This window comes from Emys orbicularis, assembly GCF_028017835.1.
Source record: "Emys orbicularis isolate rEmyOrb1 chromosome 12 unlocalized genomic scaffold, rEmyOrb1.hap1 SUPER_12_unloc_1, whole genome shotgun sequence".
Classification (NCBI taxonomy): Eukaryota; Metazoa; Chordata; order Testudines; family Emydidae; genus Emys; species Emys orbicularis.
In genome coordinates this window covers 162,662-181,515 of record NW_027045136.1, presented here as the reverse complement: position 1 = coordinate 181,515, position 18,854 = coordinate 162,662, and the positions used below count along the sequence as shown (strand labels likewise).

The window sequence follows — 18,854 nt, the reverse complement described above, 5'->3', positions numbered from 1 at the left end:
TTGTAGCCCCGTCTGGGTCAGGAATCTGCTCCTTAGAGCGGTCCTCGTCCTCCAGTTGCACGATTAACTGGGTCTTGGTGAACTTCCCAATGCATACCCCTCTCTTTTTACACAGGATTACAATGTCCTTCTTGAGGAGATGGTGATAGGCCATCACTTCACTGTACCAAAGTTGCTGTGGACTCACAAGCCTGTGTGCTCTCAGCTCCCCCATGGTTTCCAGGAAGAACCCCTAGTGTGTCAGCCCTTCTCCAGGTCACCACCTCTTTGCCAGGGTCGAGCTGCAGACTCCTCCACCCCTGGGACCGCTCGCTGCAATCCCCAGGGGAACCCTGTCACTGCAAAAGTCCTTCTCACTGGTCACACACTCCCAGGGGTTAACCGTCCCCTGAAACTGTCCCTCTCTAAGCCTTCAGCACACCTGGTCCTCAGTATCCCCCGTTCGTTTTACTGCTCCCCAGTCACTTACTCCAGGAAGCGCTGTCCACAGGGGTGCAGTACATCCCACCGCTGCCACCAGTTGTCTTGGAGTCCCCGGGCGATGCTCTGGAGCTGCTCCCTACGAAGCCAGGCAGGACTCTGGGGGAGCCTCCTCTCTCGGAGCAGACTGTCTCCAGGGCAAGAAGCTCACACGGCTTCACCTTCCTGGGTCTGACCCCAGAGCATCCCGCATCCCCTGCCCCACTGTGCGCTTCCCGCAGCGAGTCCGCCCGGGCGGGGTCCTGGGGGAGCCAGAGGGCCCTGCCCCCCGACTCCGCAGTCAGACGTGACTCTGAGCCAGCGTAAAACAAAGGTTTATTAAACGACAGGAACACAGCGTAGAACAGAGCTTGTAGGTACAGAGAACAGGACCCCTCAGTCGGGTCCATTTCGGGGGGCAGGGAACCAGACACCCAGGTCTGCACTCACTCCACAACCCCAGCCAGCTCCAAACTGACTCACCCTCCAGCCCCTCCTCCTCTGGGCTTTGTCCCTTTCCCGGGCCAGGAGGTCACCTGATTCCTTTGTTCTCCAACACCTCTAGCTATCACCTTGCAGGGGGGAAGGGCCCAGGCCATCAGTTGCCAGGAGACAGAGTGTCGGCCATTTATGTACACTGGCCCTTTGCTCTGCAACAATTACACCCCCTTATCCCACCACCTAGAGACTTAAGAAATGCATAGGGGAAACTGAGGCACCCACACAGTATTCAGAGGAAACACTAAGAACAGACCTACTTCGTCACAGCGGCAGACTCTGTGGGGCTAGTGGTTGGCGGGGGGAGCCAGGACTCCTGGGTTCTCAGGGGGGGCTAGTGGTTAGAGTGGGGGGGCTGGGAGCCAGGACTCCTGGGTTCTATGGGGGGGGTTAGTGGTTGGGGGGGCTGGGAGCCAGGACTCCTGGGTTTTCGGGGGGGGGCTAATGGTTGGGGGGGGTGACGAAGTGGGGGATTGTCTTGTTTTTTCCTTGTTTTTCCAATGGGTTGCATGCGGAGGGGGTGGGACTCAGTTTCCCTGGGTGTTACTGGTTTAACGAGGGGAGGGGAGAGGGAGTTGGTTGTTGCAGAGGACCAGACAGGGAACTTGGGACCCCAGCCAATGGCCTGGGGGATGGACACCCCAGCGACTGGTGACCTGACGACCCAGAGACCCAGCTCAGGAGTTGCAGCTGGGTCTGGCCAGTGGGAGGACAAAGGGCTGCGGAGAGAGGACCCCGGTGACCTGACCAGCCCGATCCAGCCAGAGGGGGCCAGAGGACAGAAGAAGGGAGAGGAGGCCGAGGTGACCCTGTTTCCCTGGAGAGAAGACAATGGCCAGAGGCCGGGCTTGGGGCCGGGGGTTTCAGATGCCCAGCTGCGAGCAGGGGGGCTCTGGGCTGGAGAGGGGGAGCAGGCAGAGCCCACCTGGATGCAGGGAGACTGGGATGTGCTGGGCTGAGGGAGGCCAGGCCTGAGGCCCTGAGAGTTTCCTGTGCTGGGTTCAACACTCAATAAACCCTCCTGTGTGACGCTGGCTGGGAGTCACTCCGGTCTAGAGAACAGGGCGGGGGTGGGGGTGGGGGCATCGTCCCCTTTGGGGGGTGGAGGCCCCAGGGGTCCAGAGCGAGTGGACTCCCTGAGGGGGCCCACGGCAGAGAAAAGACGTGCTAAGGCTCAGAGAGGTGCGGCTCCAGGAGGTGGTGGGGCCTGACCCCGAGAGAGAGTGGACCCCCGAGAAGGGCTGTCGCCCTGGAAGGGGCACCCCCCACGGACCGCACGGGGCCAAGAGTGGGCACAATCTGTGAGTCCGTGACAGGGGGGCTGGGAGCCAGGACTCCTGGGTTCTCGGGGGGGGGGGGGCTGGGAGCCAGGACTCTTAGCTTCCATGTGGGGCGGGGGTGGGGGGGTGGGGGGGGGAATCAAACAAGACCCGCCTTCCCCCTGCCTGTTTTCCCCTCAGACTCCATCCTTTAGGCTGCTAGGGCATCTCTCCCTCCCATTGGTCGCAATCCCTGCCAGTCACTCTCAGCCCGCCCCCCCCGATCCCAGTTTATGATTGGCCCCTTAGGGCCATGTGGGAGGAGCCCGGGGGCTGATTGGCTTAAATTTTGTGCGCTGAGGCGGACACGGAGCTCTGATTGGTTGATTCCACTCCCCACCGGATGCCGGGTTAAGCTCATCAGATGCCAAGCCGCGATTGGTCGGGTCCGCGCTAACGAGGCGGAAGAGAGGCTCTGATTGGCTCGAGCAGCCGTCAGGAGGCGGGACCCGGGGTGCCGATTGGCCGAGGCGGAAGTGGCGAGAGCGCCCGGCGCCGCGTGTCCCAGTGTGCGGGGAGGCCGGGATGGCGGCGGCGGGGCCCGGGCTGCGGGTGAGCGGGGGGGGGGAATCTGGGTATGGGGTGCACGGGGAGGCTTGGGAACGGGGTCTGTGGGGCACACGGTGGGGGCTGGGGAAGGGGATCTGGATGGGGGCGCACGGGGAGGGGATCCGGGTGTGGGGTACATGGGGGGGGATCTGGGTGTGGGGCACGTGGGGGAGGGGCTGGGGAAGGGGATCCGGGTGTGGGGTACACGGGGGGAGCTCTGTAGGGGGTGCACGGGGGCGGGCTGGGGGAGGAGGTTCAGGGGGGCACATGGGAGGGGGCTTGGGGAGGGGATCCGGGTGTGGGGCACACGGGGAGGCTGGGGGTACACTGGTGGGAGGGGGAGTGGCGGGGGTGGCTCGGTTTAAAGTCTCCCCACCCTGCAGGGACAGCTGGTGTCCGACCTGCCCCCCGCGCTGGCCCTGCTGGGATCACTCCAGGAGCAGGTGAGAGAGACCCCGACCCCCCCAGATCCTGGATCGTTGCTGCCCCCCAGGGGAAAGGCCCAGATTCACTCCCTTTCTCCCCCCCCCAGGTTGTCGGGGTCACGGCCCATGTCCAGGGGCTGCTGCAGAGGGTCCGGGCCGGCGCCTTCCCCACGGAGAAGGTGAGAGCGCAGGGGGGGACCTGCTGCGTCCTCTTCTCCCTCCCCATGGTGATCCGCCCCCTACTCTGACACCAGACCCCCCTAGGTGTCCCCCCCCATCCTGCCCCGCCTCTCCCCTACCCTGGGTGTCCCCCCCATCTTGCCCCTGTCGCACTGTCCTTCTCCCGGGTGTCCCCCCAATCCTGCCCTGTCCCCCTGTCCCTCTCCCGGGTGTCCCCATCCTACCCCCGTTGATGTCTCTCCCCCTTCCACAGGGGCTGAGTTTCCTGGAGCTGAAGGCCCAGCTGCTGCTGTTCTATCTCCAGGACCTGGCCCAGCTGGTGCTGCAGAAGACCTCGGGCCGGTCCCTGGCCGCCCAGCCGGCTGTCCTGCGCCTGGCCGAGCTGCGCACGGTGGGTGGGCGATGGAGCCTATGGGGGCCCGGGGGAGAGGTCTTGGGGGGGAGGGCAGAGAAACTGCTGGAGGGCAGGTTCTGGCTCTGGAGGGTATCTCCAGGAGAGGAGTGGGGTCCAGTGGTTAGAGCAGGGGGAGGGGCTGGAAGCCAGGACTCCTGGGTTCTATCCCTGGCTCAGGGAGGGGAGTGGGGTCCAGTGGTTAGAGTGTGTAAAGGGGTGGGGGTGGGGCTGTGAGCCAGGACTCCGGGGTTCTATCCTGGCTGAGAGGAGAGGGGGACTAGTGGTTAGAGCAGAGGGGTCTGGGAGCCAGGACTCCTGGGTTCTATCCCTGGCTCTGGGAGGGGAGGGGGACTAGAGGTTAGAGCAGAGGGGGTACTGGGAGCCTGAACTCCTGGGTGCGGTGGGTGGTTCTTAGGGGGCAGGGTCTCCCCACGTCTGACCCCCCACCACACTCTTCCTCCCCCCCCCCCCAGGTGTTGGAGAAGATGCGCCCCATTGAGCAGAAACTCCGGTACCAGGTTGACAAGCTGGTGAAGGCGGCTGTGACGGGCGCCGTGGGTGAGTTGGGGGCACCGAGGGGGGTGGGTGCGGGGTGACCGGGCCCCCTGCTGACCACACCCCCCCGGGGCGCTCTCGTTGCAGGAGACGACAATCCGCTGAGATTCAAACCAGACCCCGGGAACATGATGAGCAAGGTGAGGGGGAGGGGCAGGGGCAGGACTCCTGGCTTCCATCCCCAGCTCTGGGAAGGGAGTGGGGTCTAGTGGTTGGAGCAGGGGAGGGGCCGGGAGCCAGGACTCCTGGGCTCTGTCTTGACTCTGGAAGGAGGAATGGGGTTCCCCACATTCCCCTGGGATTGGCCTGCCATGGGGGGAGGGCGGGGCCAGCCCTTGATTGACAGGCTGTTTTCTCTCCGGCAGCTGAGTGACGAGGAGGAGGCGGACGGGACTGAAGGCAAAGCTGCTGGGAAGAAGCCCCTGGCCAAAGGAGGGGTCCGGAAATACGTCCCACCCCGGCTGGTCCCGGTGCATTATGGTACGTGCTGGGAGCCGGGCCACCTGGGTTCTAGCCAGAAAGAGAGCGGGGTTTGTATAACCAGCCCCCGCGCCCCACCCAAGAGATGGCCGCATCTCAGCGCTGGGTGAGGGGTCCCCCTATACTCAGCCCCTGCGTCCCACCCCAGAGGTGGCCGCATCTCAGCGCTGGGTGAGGGGTCCCCCTGTACGCAGCCCCCGCGTCCCACCCCAGAGGTGGCCGCATCTCCATCTGTCCCCCCTTCCACCCCTCAGATGAGACAGCGGCCGAGCGGGAGAAGAAGGTCCTGGAGCAGGCGAAGAAGCGAGCGCTGAGCAGCTCCGTCATCCGGGAGCTGAAAGAACAGTTCTCGGAGGCGCCGGAGGAAATCCGCGAAGGGCGCTACCTGCACGCGACCAGGCAGAGCCAGGAGGATGAGCACAGGTGAGTGTGGGCTAGGGGTTAGAGTACGGGGGGGCTGGGAGCCAGGACTCCTGGGTTCTCTCCTGGCTCTGGAGGGGAGTGGTGGGGGCTAGTGGTTAGAGCGGGGGGCTGGGAGCCAGGACTCCTGGGTTCTCTTCTGGCTTGGGGGGGGGCAGAGGGGAGTGGGGCTGGTGGTTCGAGCGGGACCCAGGCTCCCTGTTCCGGTTGTTGCAGGAGGCGCTACGAGGAGGCCATGCTGGTGAGGCTGAACGTGAGCCGGCAGGACAAGGCCCGGCGGCGCCGGGCGGCCGCGCTGGGGGCCCAGCTCCATTCCCTGACCCACTTCGGTGACATCAGCGCCCTGACGGGGGCAGCGCCCCCCACTGGAGAGGTGAGGCAGCACGGAGCTGGGGGGGAGGGGAGGAAGCTGGGGCTGAGCCTCCCTCAGCTAATTGTCTCCGTTCCCCTGCCAGGCTCTGAGCCCCCAGCGGAAGAGGAGGAAGAAGATGAGTGCGAAGAGGGGAAGGAAGAAGGGTGAGTGGAAGGGCAGTCCCTCCAAAGCCAGTGGTGGGGGGTTCCACAGGTGAACAGCAGCCCGAGGAGCTGCTAGAACCAGCTGGGAGTCCGGTCACCAGGGGCCTGGCCCTGGAAGGCGAGTGGGCTGTAATGGGTTAGAGCTGGGGGGGGCAGGATGCCAGGGTTCTCTCCCGCCTCTGGGAGGAGAGTGGGGGCTGGGATCTGTCACTCCCTTATTTGCTTTCTTTCGTAGGTTTCCAGAGGCGATAGCGGAGCGACGCGCCACCCCCCCCCCCTCCATGGAGCGATGACCCCACCACCACCACCCCCCCAGCAACTCTCACACGTGGACAGAATGTTTAGACAATAAAATCGAGCCCCTGAACATGTCTCTTGGTCCAAGTGTCCACTAGGGGGCACTGTGCCCTGGGGCCCGTTGCCGAGCTGGTCACTAGGGGGTGCTGTGCCCCGTCACCCGGCCGGTCCCTAGGGGGCACTGGGGCCTGTTGCCTGGCCGATCCCTAGGGGGCACTGTGCCCCGTCGCCTGGCCCGTCACTAGGGGGCACTGTGCCCTGGGGCTCGTCGCCTGGCCCGTCACTAGGGGGCGCTGTGCCCTGGGGCCTGTTGCCCAGCTGGTCACTAGGGGGTGCTGTGCCCCGTCGCCCGGCCGGTCACTAGGGGGCGCTGCGCCCCGGGCCCATCGCCCGGCCGGTCACTAGGGGGTGCTGTGTCCCGTCGCCTGGCCGGTCACTAGGGGGCGCTGTGCCCTGGGGCCCATCGCCCGGCCTGTATGTAGGGGGCCCCATGCTGCTGGGGCCCGTCCCCCGGCCACCAGGAGGTGCTGCGCTGCAGCATTGCCTGCTCAGCTTAGGCTAAGGGTCCCCCGACGGGAGCTGACGGACGCTGGGTCCCCGTCCTCTCCCGTTGCTCGGCCAGGGGGCAACCAGAGCCCAGCATGACCCTTACCATCCCCCCCATAGCCCCCAGCTCTTTGCCAGCCCCCTCCGTAACTGGGTTGAATTTATTGGGGGGGGGGGGCGGCTGTCCATGTTCTCCCCACAGGGGATCAAACGGGGGCGGATCCCACAGCTGCAGCTTTCCTCTGTTCCCGCCCTTGGGACTGGGGCCAAGCCGGGCGCGTGCTGGCGTGTGACTGGGGGTCACGCTGCAGTGAGCCACTGAGGCCAACGGAGCAGGGAGCTGCTCGGCCATGGGCCGGCCCTATGGCGCTCTGGTGTTAGAGCCCTGTTCTGTGACCGGGGGATCCTTAGATGGGCTGCAGCTGGGGGGAGGGGGAGGGGGCGCTGTGCTACAGAGGGGGCCGGTCCGTGCCCAATCCCCCCTGGCGGTAGGGAATGCTGTGCTGCAGAGGGGGGCCAGTCCATGCCCACTCTCCCCCCAGTGCTATGGGGCACTGTGCCCAATCCCCGCCCCAGCACTAGGGGGCGCCGTGCTGCGGAGGGGGCCGGTCCATGCCCAATCTCCACCCAGCGCTAGGGGGCCGGTCCGTGCCCAATTCCCCCCCCCCCCGGGCGCTAGGGGGCCCCATTTCGCCCTCCGCCCCCCCCCCCCAGTTCCATGACTTTGGAGGGGCCCCGTGGGGCCAGCGTCTCAGGCTCGGAAGCGTTGTCATGGGGGGGGCGGCTGCGGGTCCCCGGCCAGGACCCCCGCCCGGAGTAGCTCCTGGTAGTGCTGGGGGCGATGCCGCTGGAGGTAGACACTCATCTTGCCCGGCACACGGGTGGCACCGTCCCGCCCTGGGAGGGGAGAGAAGCCCTGGTCAGTGGGGGCGTCCCTGCCCCCCAACCCCCGCTCTGGTGTCCCCGGCGCTGCTCACCCAGTGCCCGCCGGAGCTGCAGCACCTCCTCCAGCGCTGCCGGCACGTCCTCCTGGGCCCCCACCAGGGCCTCCACCTCGGCCACGGCGTAGCCGAAATCCGCCTGGTCCAGGTCCACCCGCAGGCCCCCCAGTTGGTAGCTGCGGCGCCGGGTCACAAAGCTGGCAAACTCCTGCAGGCCCAGCCCAGCCACGGCCCCGGGCACCTGGTCCCAGCCGGGCACCGGGGCCACGCCCAGCACCCCGCATAGCCGGCCCACGATGGCGCAGGGGCTCGTCAGCTCCTGGTAGGTGGTGGCCACGGCGGGAGGCTCCGGGGACGCGGCATCTGGGACGTGGCTGGAGTCTCTGGTGCCCCCTGCTGGCGGCTCCGGGGACAGGGCAGCCGGGACGAGGCTGGACCCTCCGGCGCCCTCTGCTGGTGGCTCCGGGCACAGAGCATCTAGGATGTGGCTGGACCCTCCGGTGCCCTCTGCTGGCGGCTCGGCACCCAGGCCATGGCTGGACCCTCCGGCTCCTCCACATGGCACCGGGGGGCACTTGAGCTCCCAGCCGGCCCCCTGGCGGAGCCGCAGCCAGTGGTCGGCCCGCGTGAGGCGCAGGTCGGGGGTGTCGTAGTAAAGGTCGCGGAAGGACGAGCTCCCGGCCAGGGCTGCCCCCAGCGCCGCCAGCCTGGCCTCCGTGTCCGGCCCGGCCGCGAACTTCGACTCCACCTCGATGCTACCCGACGGCATCGCGGCCCCTCTGGGGGCAGGAGAAGGGGAGTGAGCCACGGAGCGACCCCCTGGTCCCGGCCCCCCGGTGCCCCCCGCTCCTTCCCCACAGCACCCCAGCCCAGCTCCCTGCCCCACATGACACCCCCCACCCAGCCCAGCTCCCTGCCCCACATGACACTCCCCACCCAGCCCCACAGTGCCCCAGCCCAGCTCCCTGCCCCACGATACCCCCCACCCAGTCCCACGGTGCCCCAGCCCAGCTCCCTGCCCCACGGCACCTCCCATCCAGTCCCACTCCCTGCCCCACAGCACCCCAGCCCAGCCCAGCTCCCTGCCCCATGGCACCCCCCACCCAGCCCCACGGTGCCCCAGCCCCGTTCCCTGCCCCAGGGTGCTCCACTCCCGACAGCACGTGCACCTCGCTCACCCCCACCCCACTCCCTGCTGCCCGGGGGGGGTCCCGGGGCCAGCACTGACCTGACCCGTCCCAGCTCCCGGCAGGGTCCCAGCTGTCGCGCGGCCAGCGGCGTGGGGGCGGGGCTGGAGTTTTCTCTTTGGAGAATGAATTTGCTTCGTCACGCGAGAGTGGTGGGGAGCGAGGCATACTGGGAGCTGCAGTTCCAGGGGAGCAGGGCATGCAGGGAGCTGTAGTGCTAAAGGGAGTGGGGCATTTTGGGCATAGTAGTTCCAAGAGGTCAGGGCATTCTGGGAGCTGTAGTGCCAGAGGGAGCAGGGCATTCTGGGAGCTGTAGTTCCAGGAGAGCAGGGCATTCTGGGAGCTGTAGTGCCGGAGGGAGCAGGGCATTTTGGGAGCTGTAGTGTCAGAGGGAGCAGGGCATTCTGGGAGCTGTAGTTCCAGACGACTAAGGGACTGGGAAAACCGGTGTCTTTGGCCTCTATCTCTGTCTCACTCCCCCGCCCCGCCAACTGCGTCTGTCTCGCTTCTTTGCTCCCAGTTGCTATGGTGACCGGAAAGCTGCAATTAAGAGCAGCAGGATGGGGGGTCCTTAATGAGGAGATGGGGTTAACCCCTTGTGGACCAGGAGGCAGGGACTACTGAGTTCTATTCCGGGCTCTGGGAGGGGAGTGGGGGCTAGTGGTTAGAGCAGGAGGGCTGGGGGCCAGGACTCCTGGGTTCTCTCCCTGGCTCTGGGAGGGGAGTGGGGTGTAATGGTTAGAGCAGGGGGGGCTGGGGGCCAGGACTCCTGGGTTCTCTCCCTGGCTCTGGGATGGGAGTGGGGGCTAGTGGTCAGAGCAGGAGGGCTGGGGGCCAGGACTCCTGGGTTCTCTCCCTGGCTCTGGGAGGGGAGTGGGGGCTAGTGGTCAGAGCAGGAGGGCTGGGGGCCAGGACTCCTGGGTTCTCTCCCTGGCTCTGGGAGGGGAGTGGGGTGTAATGGTTAGAGCAGGGGGGCTGGGGGCCAGGACTCCTGGGTTCTCTCCCTGGCTCTGGGATGGGAGTGGGGGCTAGTGGTTAGAGCAGGGGGGCTGGGGGCCAGGACTCCTGGGTTCTCTCCCTGGCTCTGGGAGGGGAGTGGGGGCTAGTGGTCAGAGCAGGAGGGCTGGGGGCCAGGACTCCTGGGTTCTCTCCCTGGCTCTGGGAGGGGAGTGGGGTGTAATGGTTAGAGCAGGGGGCGCTGGGGGCCAGGACTCCTGGGTTCTCTCCCTGGCTCTGGGAGGGGAGTGGGGTCTAGTGGTTAGAGCAGGGGGGCTGGGGGCCAGGACTCCTGGGTTCTCTCCCTGGCTCTGGGATGGGAGTGGGGGCTAGTGGTTAGAGCAGGAGGGCTGGGGGCCAGGACTCCTGGGTTCTCTTCCTGGCTCTGGGATGGGAGTGGGGGCTAGTGGTTAGAGCGGGGGGGCTGGGACTATTTGGCAGGCACACAGCTGATTATTGGTGTTCTCTCTTAGTCTGACAGCACCACTGGCCACGGAAGGGAGTGCAGAGGCAGCCGGGGGGAGATGCGGGCTGAAGAAGGCGGCGGGGCGGGGGTGGGTGATTACGAGTGAAAGGCTGTGGGGCGGAGGGGAGATGGGGAGGTTGTAGGGGGCGTGAGCGAAGGGGTCTGGGATCAGGGGTGGGTGGGGAGGGGGTCAGGGGATGTGGTGTGGGGCAGATTTAGGGGGAAGGGAAGGGATCTAGGGTGTATGGAAGGCGGGGTGGGGGAGGCTCAGGACTATGGGTGTGGGGGGCATTGGAGCAATGGGAGTGGGGGTTAGCAGGGGCTGGAGGATTGGGGTTTGGGAACGGTTGGAGGGTCAGGTTGGGGTGGGGTGGGGTGAGGTGAGGGAGATGGGATGGTGGAGGGGGGTGGAGGGTTGGGGGAGGAGCACAGACACCCCTGCCACTCTCCCCATCCCCCAGCTGTCACCCCCAAGGCAGGGTGGAGTTTAAGGGTGCCCTGTCCAGACAGGCCGGCTGGCCCCAAGCTCCCGGCCCTGCCACGGGCTGGGCCGGGGGTGGGGTGAACCCCCTGAGCTGCTCCGTGACTCAGTTTCCCCATGCAGAGAATAACCCTGCTCTCCCTCGCAAGGGGGTCGGGAGGGGAAAGCTTGTGGGGGGGGTGGGATACTGTGGGACTGGGTTGGGGGGCCTGGCTGGCTCAGAGGGGCGCTGCCTCCAGGCCCAGGGTGGACTTGCTGGCCGGGGTGGAGACACAAGGCCTTTCCCCTCTAGGGGCCGCTGTGGCGCAGTGGGGGAGGCAGTGCACCTGCTGGGGGGGGGGGTCAGACACTCCCAGCCCATCCCCCCGGCTCCCCCCCCCCCGCACACTTTTGTCCTTCCCAGGGTGCAGAGGCGGGGGGGGGGGGGGCAGAGCCCGCGGGGGGGGGGGGCGAGAGACTACATTTCCCATCATGCTCAGCTGCACCTGCTCCCTGCCGCCCCCCCGCCGGGGCGCTGGAGGGCGGGGGGGGGAGGGAAATTGATTATTCCATTGTGTGGCGCGGCTGCCGGCAGCTCCGGAGCGAGGGAGCGGAGCAGGGCGGGCGCGGGCCAGTGTAAATCAATGGGGAAGCCCCGGCGGCGCCCCGATCGATCCGCGGGCCGGGCCTGAGCCAGGGGGAGGCGCTGGAGGAGGGGAGCGGCCGGAGCCCAGCTCCCCCCCCATCCCCACCCCCGGCGGAGCCCCCTCTTCCAGCGAGCAGAGTAAGTGGGATCGATTTCCCATCGCTTCACTCCGGCTGGCAGCGTGTGAACGGGCGGGGGGGGGGGGGAGAGGGAGGGGGATGGAGAGAGGGAAGGAGACAGGAGGATGGAGGGGTATGGAGAGAGGGAAGGAGACAGAGGAGGATGGAGAGGGGGAAGAAGACACAGGGGGATGGAGAGAGGGAAGGAGACAGAGGGGGATGGAGAGAGGGAAGGAGACAGAGAGGGATGAAGGGGGAAGGAGACAGAGGAGGATGGAGGGGGTATGGAGAGGGGGAAGGAGACAGAGGAGGATGGAGGGGGGATGGAGAGGGGGGAAGGAGACAGAGGAGGATGGAGGGGGAAGGAGAGGGCGAAGGAGACAGAGGAGTGAGGGAGGGGGATGGAGAGGGGGAAGGAGACAGAGGGGGAAGGAGACAGGAGGATGGAGGGGGGATGGAGAAAGGGAAGGTGACAGGGATGGAGGGGTATGGAGAGGGGGAAGGAGACAGAGAGGGATGGAGGGGGAAGGAGACAGAGGAGAGAGGGAGGAGGATGGAGAGGGGGAAGGAGACAGAGGGATGGAGGGGGAAGGAGAGGGGGAAGGAGACAGAGGAGGATAGAGGGGGATGGAGAGGGGGAACGAGACAGAGGAGGATGGAGGGATGAGGAGACAGAGGATGGAGGTGGGATGTGGAGGGGGAAGGAGACAGAGAGGGATGGAGGTGGGATATGGAGGGGGAAGGAGACAGAGAGGGATGGAGGCGGGTGGAGGGGGAAGGAGACAGAGGGGGATGGAGAGAGGGAAGGAGACAGAGAGGGATGGAGGGGGAAGGAGAGGGGGAAGGAGACAGAGGAGAGAGGGAGGAGGATGGAGAGAGGGAAGGAGACAGAGAGGGATGGAGAGGGGGGAAGGAGACAGGGAGGGATGAGGAGACAGAGGAGGATGGAGGTGGGATGTGGAGGGGGAAGGAGACAGAGAGGGATGGAGGGGGATGGAGAGGGGGAAGGAGACAGATAAGGACAGAGAGGAAGGAGAGGGGGAATGGGACAGGGAGAATGAGGGGAGGGGAAGGAGAGGAGAGCGATGAAGGGGGATGGAGGAAGAGGAGGAGAGAGGACTTGAGACAGGAAGATGGAGGGGTGTGGGGGATGAAGTGAAGGATGGATGGAGAGGAGGATGGAGGGGTGTAGTGATGGGGGATGGGAGGATGGATGGAAGGTGGGATGGGAGGAGGGATGGAGGCAGGTGGACGGGGCATGGAGAGATGGATGGAAGGAGAGCTGGAGGAGATGGGAGGAGGGATGGGGGTGGATGTGGGGAGGGATGGGGTGGATGGAAGGAGGGATGGAGGGGATGTGGAGATGGAGGGGTGGGGGATGGAGGGAGGGAGGGGTGGATGGGGCATAGAGGAATGGATGGAGGGGGGGTGGATCGAAGGAGGGATGGAGGGGTGGATGAAGGGATGGGTATGTGAGGATGGATGGAGGGGATGTGGAGATGGAAGGATGGGGGATGGAGGGATGGGAGGAGGGGTGTGGAGATGGAGGGATGGATGGAAGGAAGGATGGAGGGGTGTGGAGATGGAGGGAGGGATGGGAGGAGGGATGGGGAATGGGAGGATGGATGGATGGATGGAGGGATGGGGGGTGGGAGGATGGATGGAGGGGTGGATGGGGCATGGAGGGATGGGTGGATGGAAGGAGGGATGGGGAATGGGAGGATGGAAGGATGGGTGGATGGAAGGAGGGATGGGAGGATGGAGGGAGGGAGGGACGGGCGGATGGAGCATGAAGGGATGGGTGGAAGGAGGGATGGGAGAAGGAGTGTGTGTGGGGGGGGTGAGGGCCAGGCCCAGACAGGGGGTGTGTGTTCTGCTGGGGGTCCCGGTATTGGGTCCTCCCCCAGCAGGGCCCCCTTGTTTGGATCCAGACACCCACTCCTGCCAGAGGTGGGGGATGGGGGTGGGTAGCAATGTGGGGAGGTGGAGGGAAGCAGACAGGGATGGAGGGAAGGAAGGAGCCGGGCCGGTGGAGGGATGGAGGGAAGGAGGGAACTGGGCCGGCAGAGGGCTGGAAGGAAGGAAGGAGCCGGGCTGGTGGAGGGATGGAGGAAAGCAGACAGGGATGGAGAGAAGGCAGGAGCCGGGACGACGGAGGGATGGAGGGAAGGAAGGAGCCGGGCCGGTGGAGGGATGGAGGGAAACAGACAGGGATGGAGGGAAGGAAGGAGCCGGGCCGGTGGAGGGATGGAGGGAAGGAAGGAGCCGGGCCAGCGGAGGGATGGAGGGAAACAGGACAGGATGGAGGGAAGGAAGGAGCCGGGCCGGCGGAGGGATGGAGGGAAGGAACGAGCCGGGCCGGCAGAGGGATGGAGGGAAACAGGAAACAGGATGGGATGGAGGGAAGGAAGGAGCCGCGCCGGTGGAGGGAAGGAGGGAACCGGGCCGGCGGAGGGATGGAGGGAAGGCAGGAGCCGGGCCGGCGGAGGGATGGAGGGAAACAGGACGGGATGGAGGGAAGGCAGGAGCCGGGCCGGCGGAGGGATGGAGGGAAGGAGGGAACTGGGCCAGCAGAGGGATGGAGGGAAGGAAGGAGCCGGGCCGGCGGAGGGATGGAGGGAAACAGGCAGGGATGGAGGGAAGGAAGGAGCCGGGCCGGTGGAGGGATGGAGGGAAGGAGGGAAGGAGGGAACTGGGCCGGCGGAGGGATGGAAGGAAGGAAGGAGCCAGGCTGGCGGAGGGATAGAGGGAAACAGGCAGGGATGGAGGGAAGGAAGGAGCCGGGCCGGCGGAGGGATGGAGGGAAGGAAGGAGCCGGGCCAGCGGGAGGGATGGAGGGAAGGAAGGAGCCAGGCCGGTGGAGGGATGGAGGGAAGCAGACAGGGATGGAGAGAAGGAAGGAGCCAGGCCGGTGGAGGGATGGAGAGAAGGAAGGAGCTGGGCCGGCGGAGGGATGGAGGGAAGCAGACGGGGATGGAGGGAAGGAAGGAGCCGGGCCAGCGGAGGGGTGGAAGTCGGAGTGTATCAAGGAAGCTCATATATCCATGTGGGCGACAGCTCCGTGCCCTGGCTGGCTCAGCCCATCGATTTTACAATCCTTCTTCCTCCGTCACCTGCTTCTTCGCTCCCTCGCTCCCCCCTTCCCCCCCACAGCATAGAACCCACAGCGCGGGAGGGGGGCGGTTACAGCGAGCGGGCTAGGAGCCAGGACTCCTGGGTTCTCTCCCTGGTTTTACGGGACTCCCGCCTCTGGGCAGCGTGGGGTGTTTGAATCACTCGTTCTCTCTGGCTGGGGCCCAAAGGAGGTTGTTGCCGTGTTGCCGTTCTGTGCGCGTTGAGTTGTGTAGCAGCCCCAAGGGGCTCGTGATGGGACACAGCAGAGGAGATGGCAACACAAACACACCAAACACAAGCCAACAGCAGGACACAACACATGCAAAACACAACCAAGCAGGGGTATCCAGCGCACAATCGCACAGGAGAGAATCACAACCCAGACCCACAACACAACAGTTAACCCCTTACCTCCGAAGTCCCACACAACGCAAAGATAAAACACAACCAACCGACATGCCACACAAAAACACACCCTCGCAAAACACAACCTGCCAGAGGGATGCCGCACACAAACACACAACCAGGCCACACAACAGGCAAATGAAGCAACAAAAGACAACACCACAACAGCCCAGGACAAACACATCTCCCAAAATGAAGCCAAACACAACATGACAAATGTAACACAGAATCATACAAACCCCACCAAGGTTTCACAAAACACCCCCTCCAAATGATGACACAACCCCCAGAAATCAAACACCAAAAAGCACAACCAAGCAACAACACACAAAATACAAATCACACAACCTCAGAGAACCCACAATACAACCAGAAACATACAAAACCCTCACAACGCAAACCCACAAAACAACAATGCACAAAGCCCCAAACCCAACCCCACAAAAACTCCCACCGCCAAGACACAAAATACAAAACCCACAACACCCCCCGCCAAAAACACAACCAACCAACACAAAATCCAACCAATAACACACACTATACAAAACCCTCTACAACCACAAAGGACAACCAGCCAACAATATGCAAAATGCAAAACCCACAAGAAACACAGACCACAACCAACAACACACACAAACCCAACCTTCACAAAAAGTACACAACAGACACCCAGAAAACCAGTCACAACAAAGTAGAAACATTGTCTAATACAACCCAACAAACATATGACTTCAACACAAACCCTAAAGACACCCACACACCCTAACTGCACACTACAAACAGAAACCCACAGCACACAACTGGAGAACAAATACAACAACACAAAACCCACCTGACACACTCTCCAAATGGAAACAACATCACAGCACATACTTCAATAACACAACCCCCCTGCAACAACACAACCACCACCACATACCCCTCCCATTCCTTGCCACAGTAATACAACCCACCCCACCAACACACCACCGTCTTTTTCTCTCTCTCTCTCACACACACACACACACACAATCCACTCCCACAGCCAGATACAACCACACAATCCCCAGTAACACAACACTTGCTGTCAGCCACACACACACCCCGACACTGAATAATGTACACACAACCACCGACACCCAAATGCACACAACTTACATGTGGACACTTCTATATGCCCCCCCCAATCACACACGCCATATACATATAGGTACAAACCAAAACACACAACACCGTCACACCACTACACAACACCACAACATATACACAAGCATCTCACAGGAATACACAGGAATACACACAACATCTTACACAAATACACAACATGCATGCCAACACACATGCAACCCTCCACCCTCCAAAAATATGGGTCACGCAACTGCGACTACACAAACGCAACACACTGAGCCACACAACCCAGCACACACGGAGACAGCACTCCCTGCATAACCTCATTCTGTAACACCCCACAAACATCCCCACAGAGGCTACACACAGAGTAGCACAATGACACACTCGGCACGAACATGACAGTCGCACATGTGTGCAGTCGACACACACAGCAAGTGCACCAATGCACAGCTGGTACACAATTGACACACACAACATAAACAGCACACACAATGGATATACACAACACACACAATATACACATACACAATTGACACACTCAATTGATAAACACAACACACCCAAGCGACACACCCAATCAATATACACAACACACACACACACAGTGGACACACCCGATCGATATACATAACACACATCCAAGCCACACAGCTGATCGATATACACCACACATACAGTTGCCACACCCAATTGATATACACAACACACACACAGAGTCGATGCACCTGGTGGATATACACAACACACACCCAATCGATATATACAACACACACTTGATGGATATACACAACATGCACATGCACAGTCGACACATCCGATGGATATACACAACACACACCCGATTGATACACACAACACACACCTGCAAAGTCGACACACCTGTTGGATCTACATAACACACACCCGATTGGTATAGAAAACACACACCCAATGGATATACACAACACACACCCGATCGATACACACAACACACACATGCACAGTCGACACACCTGATGGATCTACACAGCACACACCTGATTGATATACAAAACACACCCACGATGGATATACACCACACACATGCACAGTCAACACACCCGATGAATATACACAACACACATCCAATCGATACATACAACACACACATACAAAGTGGAACACACCTGATGGATATACACAACACACACCCAATTGGTATACAAAATGCACACCCGATGGATATACATGACACACACCCGATTGATACATACAACACACACAGTTGACACACCCTACCGATATACACAACAGACACCCGATCAATACACACACACACACACAGAGTTGACACACCCAATGGATATACATAACACACACCTGATCGATACACACAACACACAGTTGACACATCCGATGGATATACATGACACACACCTGATTGATGCACACACACGCACAAACACACAGTCGACACACCCTACCGATATACACAACACACACCCGATTGATACACACAATACACACATGAACAGCCGACACACCCGATGGATATACATGACACACACCCGATCGATATACACACACATGCACACACACAGCTGACTCACCTGATGGATATACATGACACACACCTGATTGATGCACACACACGCACAAACACACAGTCGACACACCCTACCGATATACACAACACACACCCGATTGATACACACAATACACACATGAACAGCCGACACACCCGATGGATATACATGACACACACCCGATCGATATACACACACATGCACACACACAGCCGACACACCCGATGGATATACATGACACACACCCGATCCATACACACAACACACAGTTGACACACCCGATGGATATACACGACACACACCCGATCGATGCACACACACACACACACACACACACAGCCGACACACCCGATCCATACACACAACACACAGCTGACACACCCGATGGATATACATCACACACACGCACATGCACAGCCAACACACCCGATGGATATACAGGACACACACACACACAGCCGACACACCCGATGGATATACAGGACACACACGCACAGCCGACACACCCGATGGATATACAGGACACACACCTGATAGATAGACACACGCACATGCACAGCCGACACACCCAATGGATATACACGACACACACCCGATCGATACACACACACGCATGCACACACACAGCCGACACACCCGATGGATATACAGGACGCACACGCACAGCCGACACACCTGATGGATATACAGGACACACACACACATGCAGCCGACACACCCGATGGATATACATCATACACAAACACGCACACACACACGCACAGCCGACACACCCGATGGATATACAGGACACACACACACATGCAGCCGACACACCCGCTGGATATACATCACTCACACACACACAGACGACACACCCGATGGATATACATCACACACACACGCACAGCCAACACACCCGATGGATATACACGACACACACCCGATCGATACACACACACGCATGCACACACACAGCCGACACACCCGATGGATATACAGGACGCACACGCACAGCCGACACACCTGATGGATATACAGGACACACACACACATGCAGCCGACACACCCGATGGATATACATCATACACAAACACGCACACACACACGCACAGCCGACACACCCGATGGATATACAGGACACACACACACATGCAGCCGACACACCCGCTGGATATACATCACTCACACACACACAGACGACACACCCGATGGATATACATCACACACACACGCACAGCCGACACAC

General features: G+C 62.1%; 2 protein-coding genes across 2 annotated transcripts; one reads left to right on the top strand and one right to left on the bottom strand.

The window, feature by feature from the left end:
* Nucleotides 1–2,509: 2,509 nt before the first annotated feature.
* Nucleotides 2,510–6,154, top strand: NGDN (neuroguidin). Its single transcript, XM_065422903.1, is given in 12 exon segments — nt 2,510–2,619; nt 2,621–2,828; nt 3,209–3,268; nt 3,358–3,429; nt 3,684–3,821; nt 4,298–4,382; nt 4,467–4,519; nt 4,745–4,859; nt 5,114–5,282; nt 5,496–5,652; nt 5,735–5,795; nt 6,031–6,154. Coding segments are annotated over 12 exon segments (1,245 nt in total). The 3' UTR covers nt 6,048–6,154.
* Nucleotides 6,155–7,216: 1,062 nt separating this feature from the next.
* THTPA (thiamine triphosphatase) lies at nt 7,217–8,348 on the bottom strand. The gene is given in 5 exon segments (XM_065422881.1): nt 7,217–7,348; nt 7,350–7,421; nt 7,423–7,535; nt 7,616–8,056; nt 8,105–8,348. Coding segments are annotated over 5 exon segments (1,002 nt in total).
* Between the last annotated feature and the right edge of the window lie 10,506 nt (nt 8,349–18,854).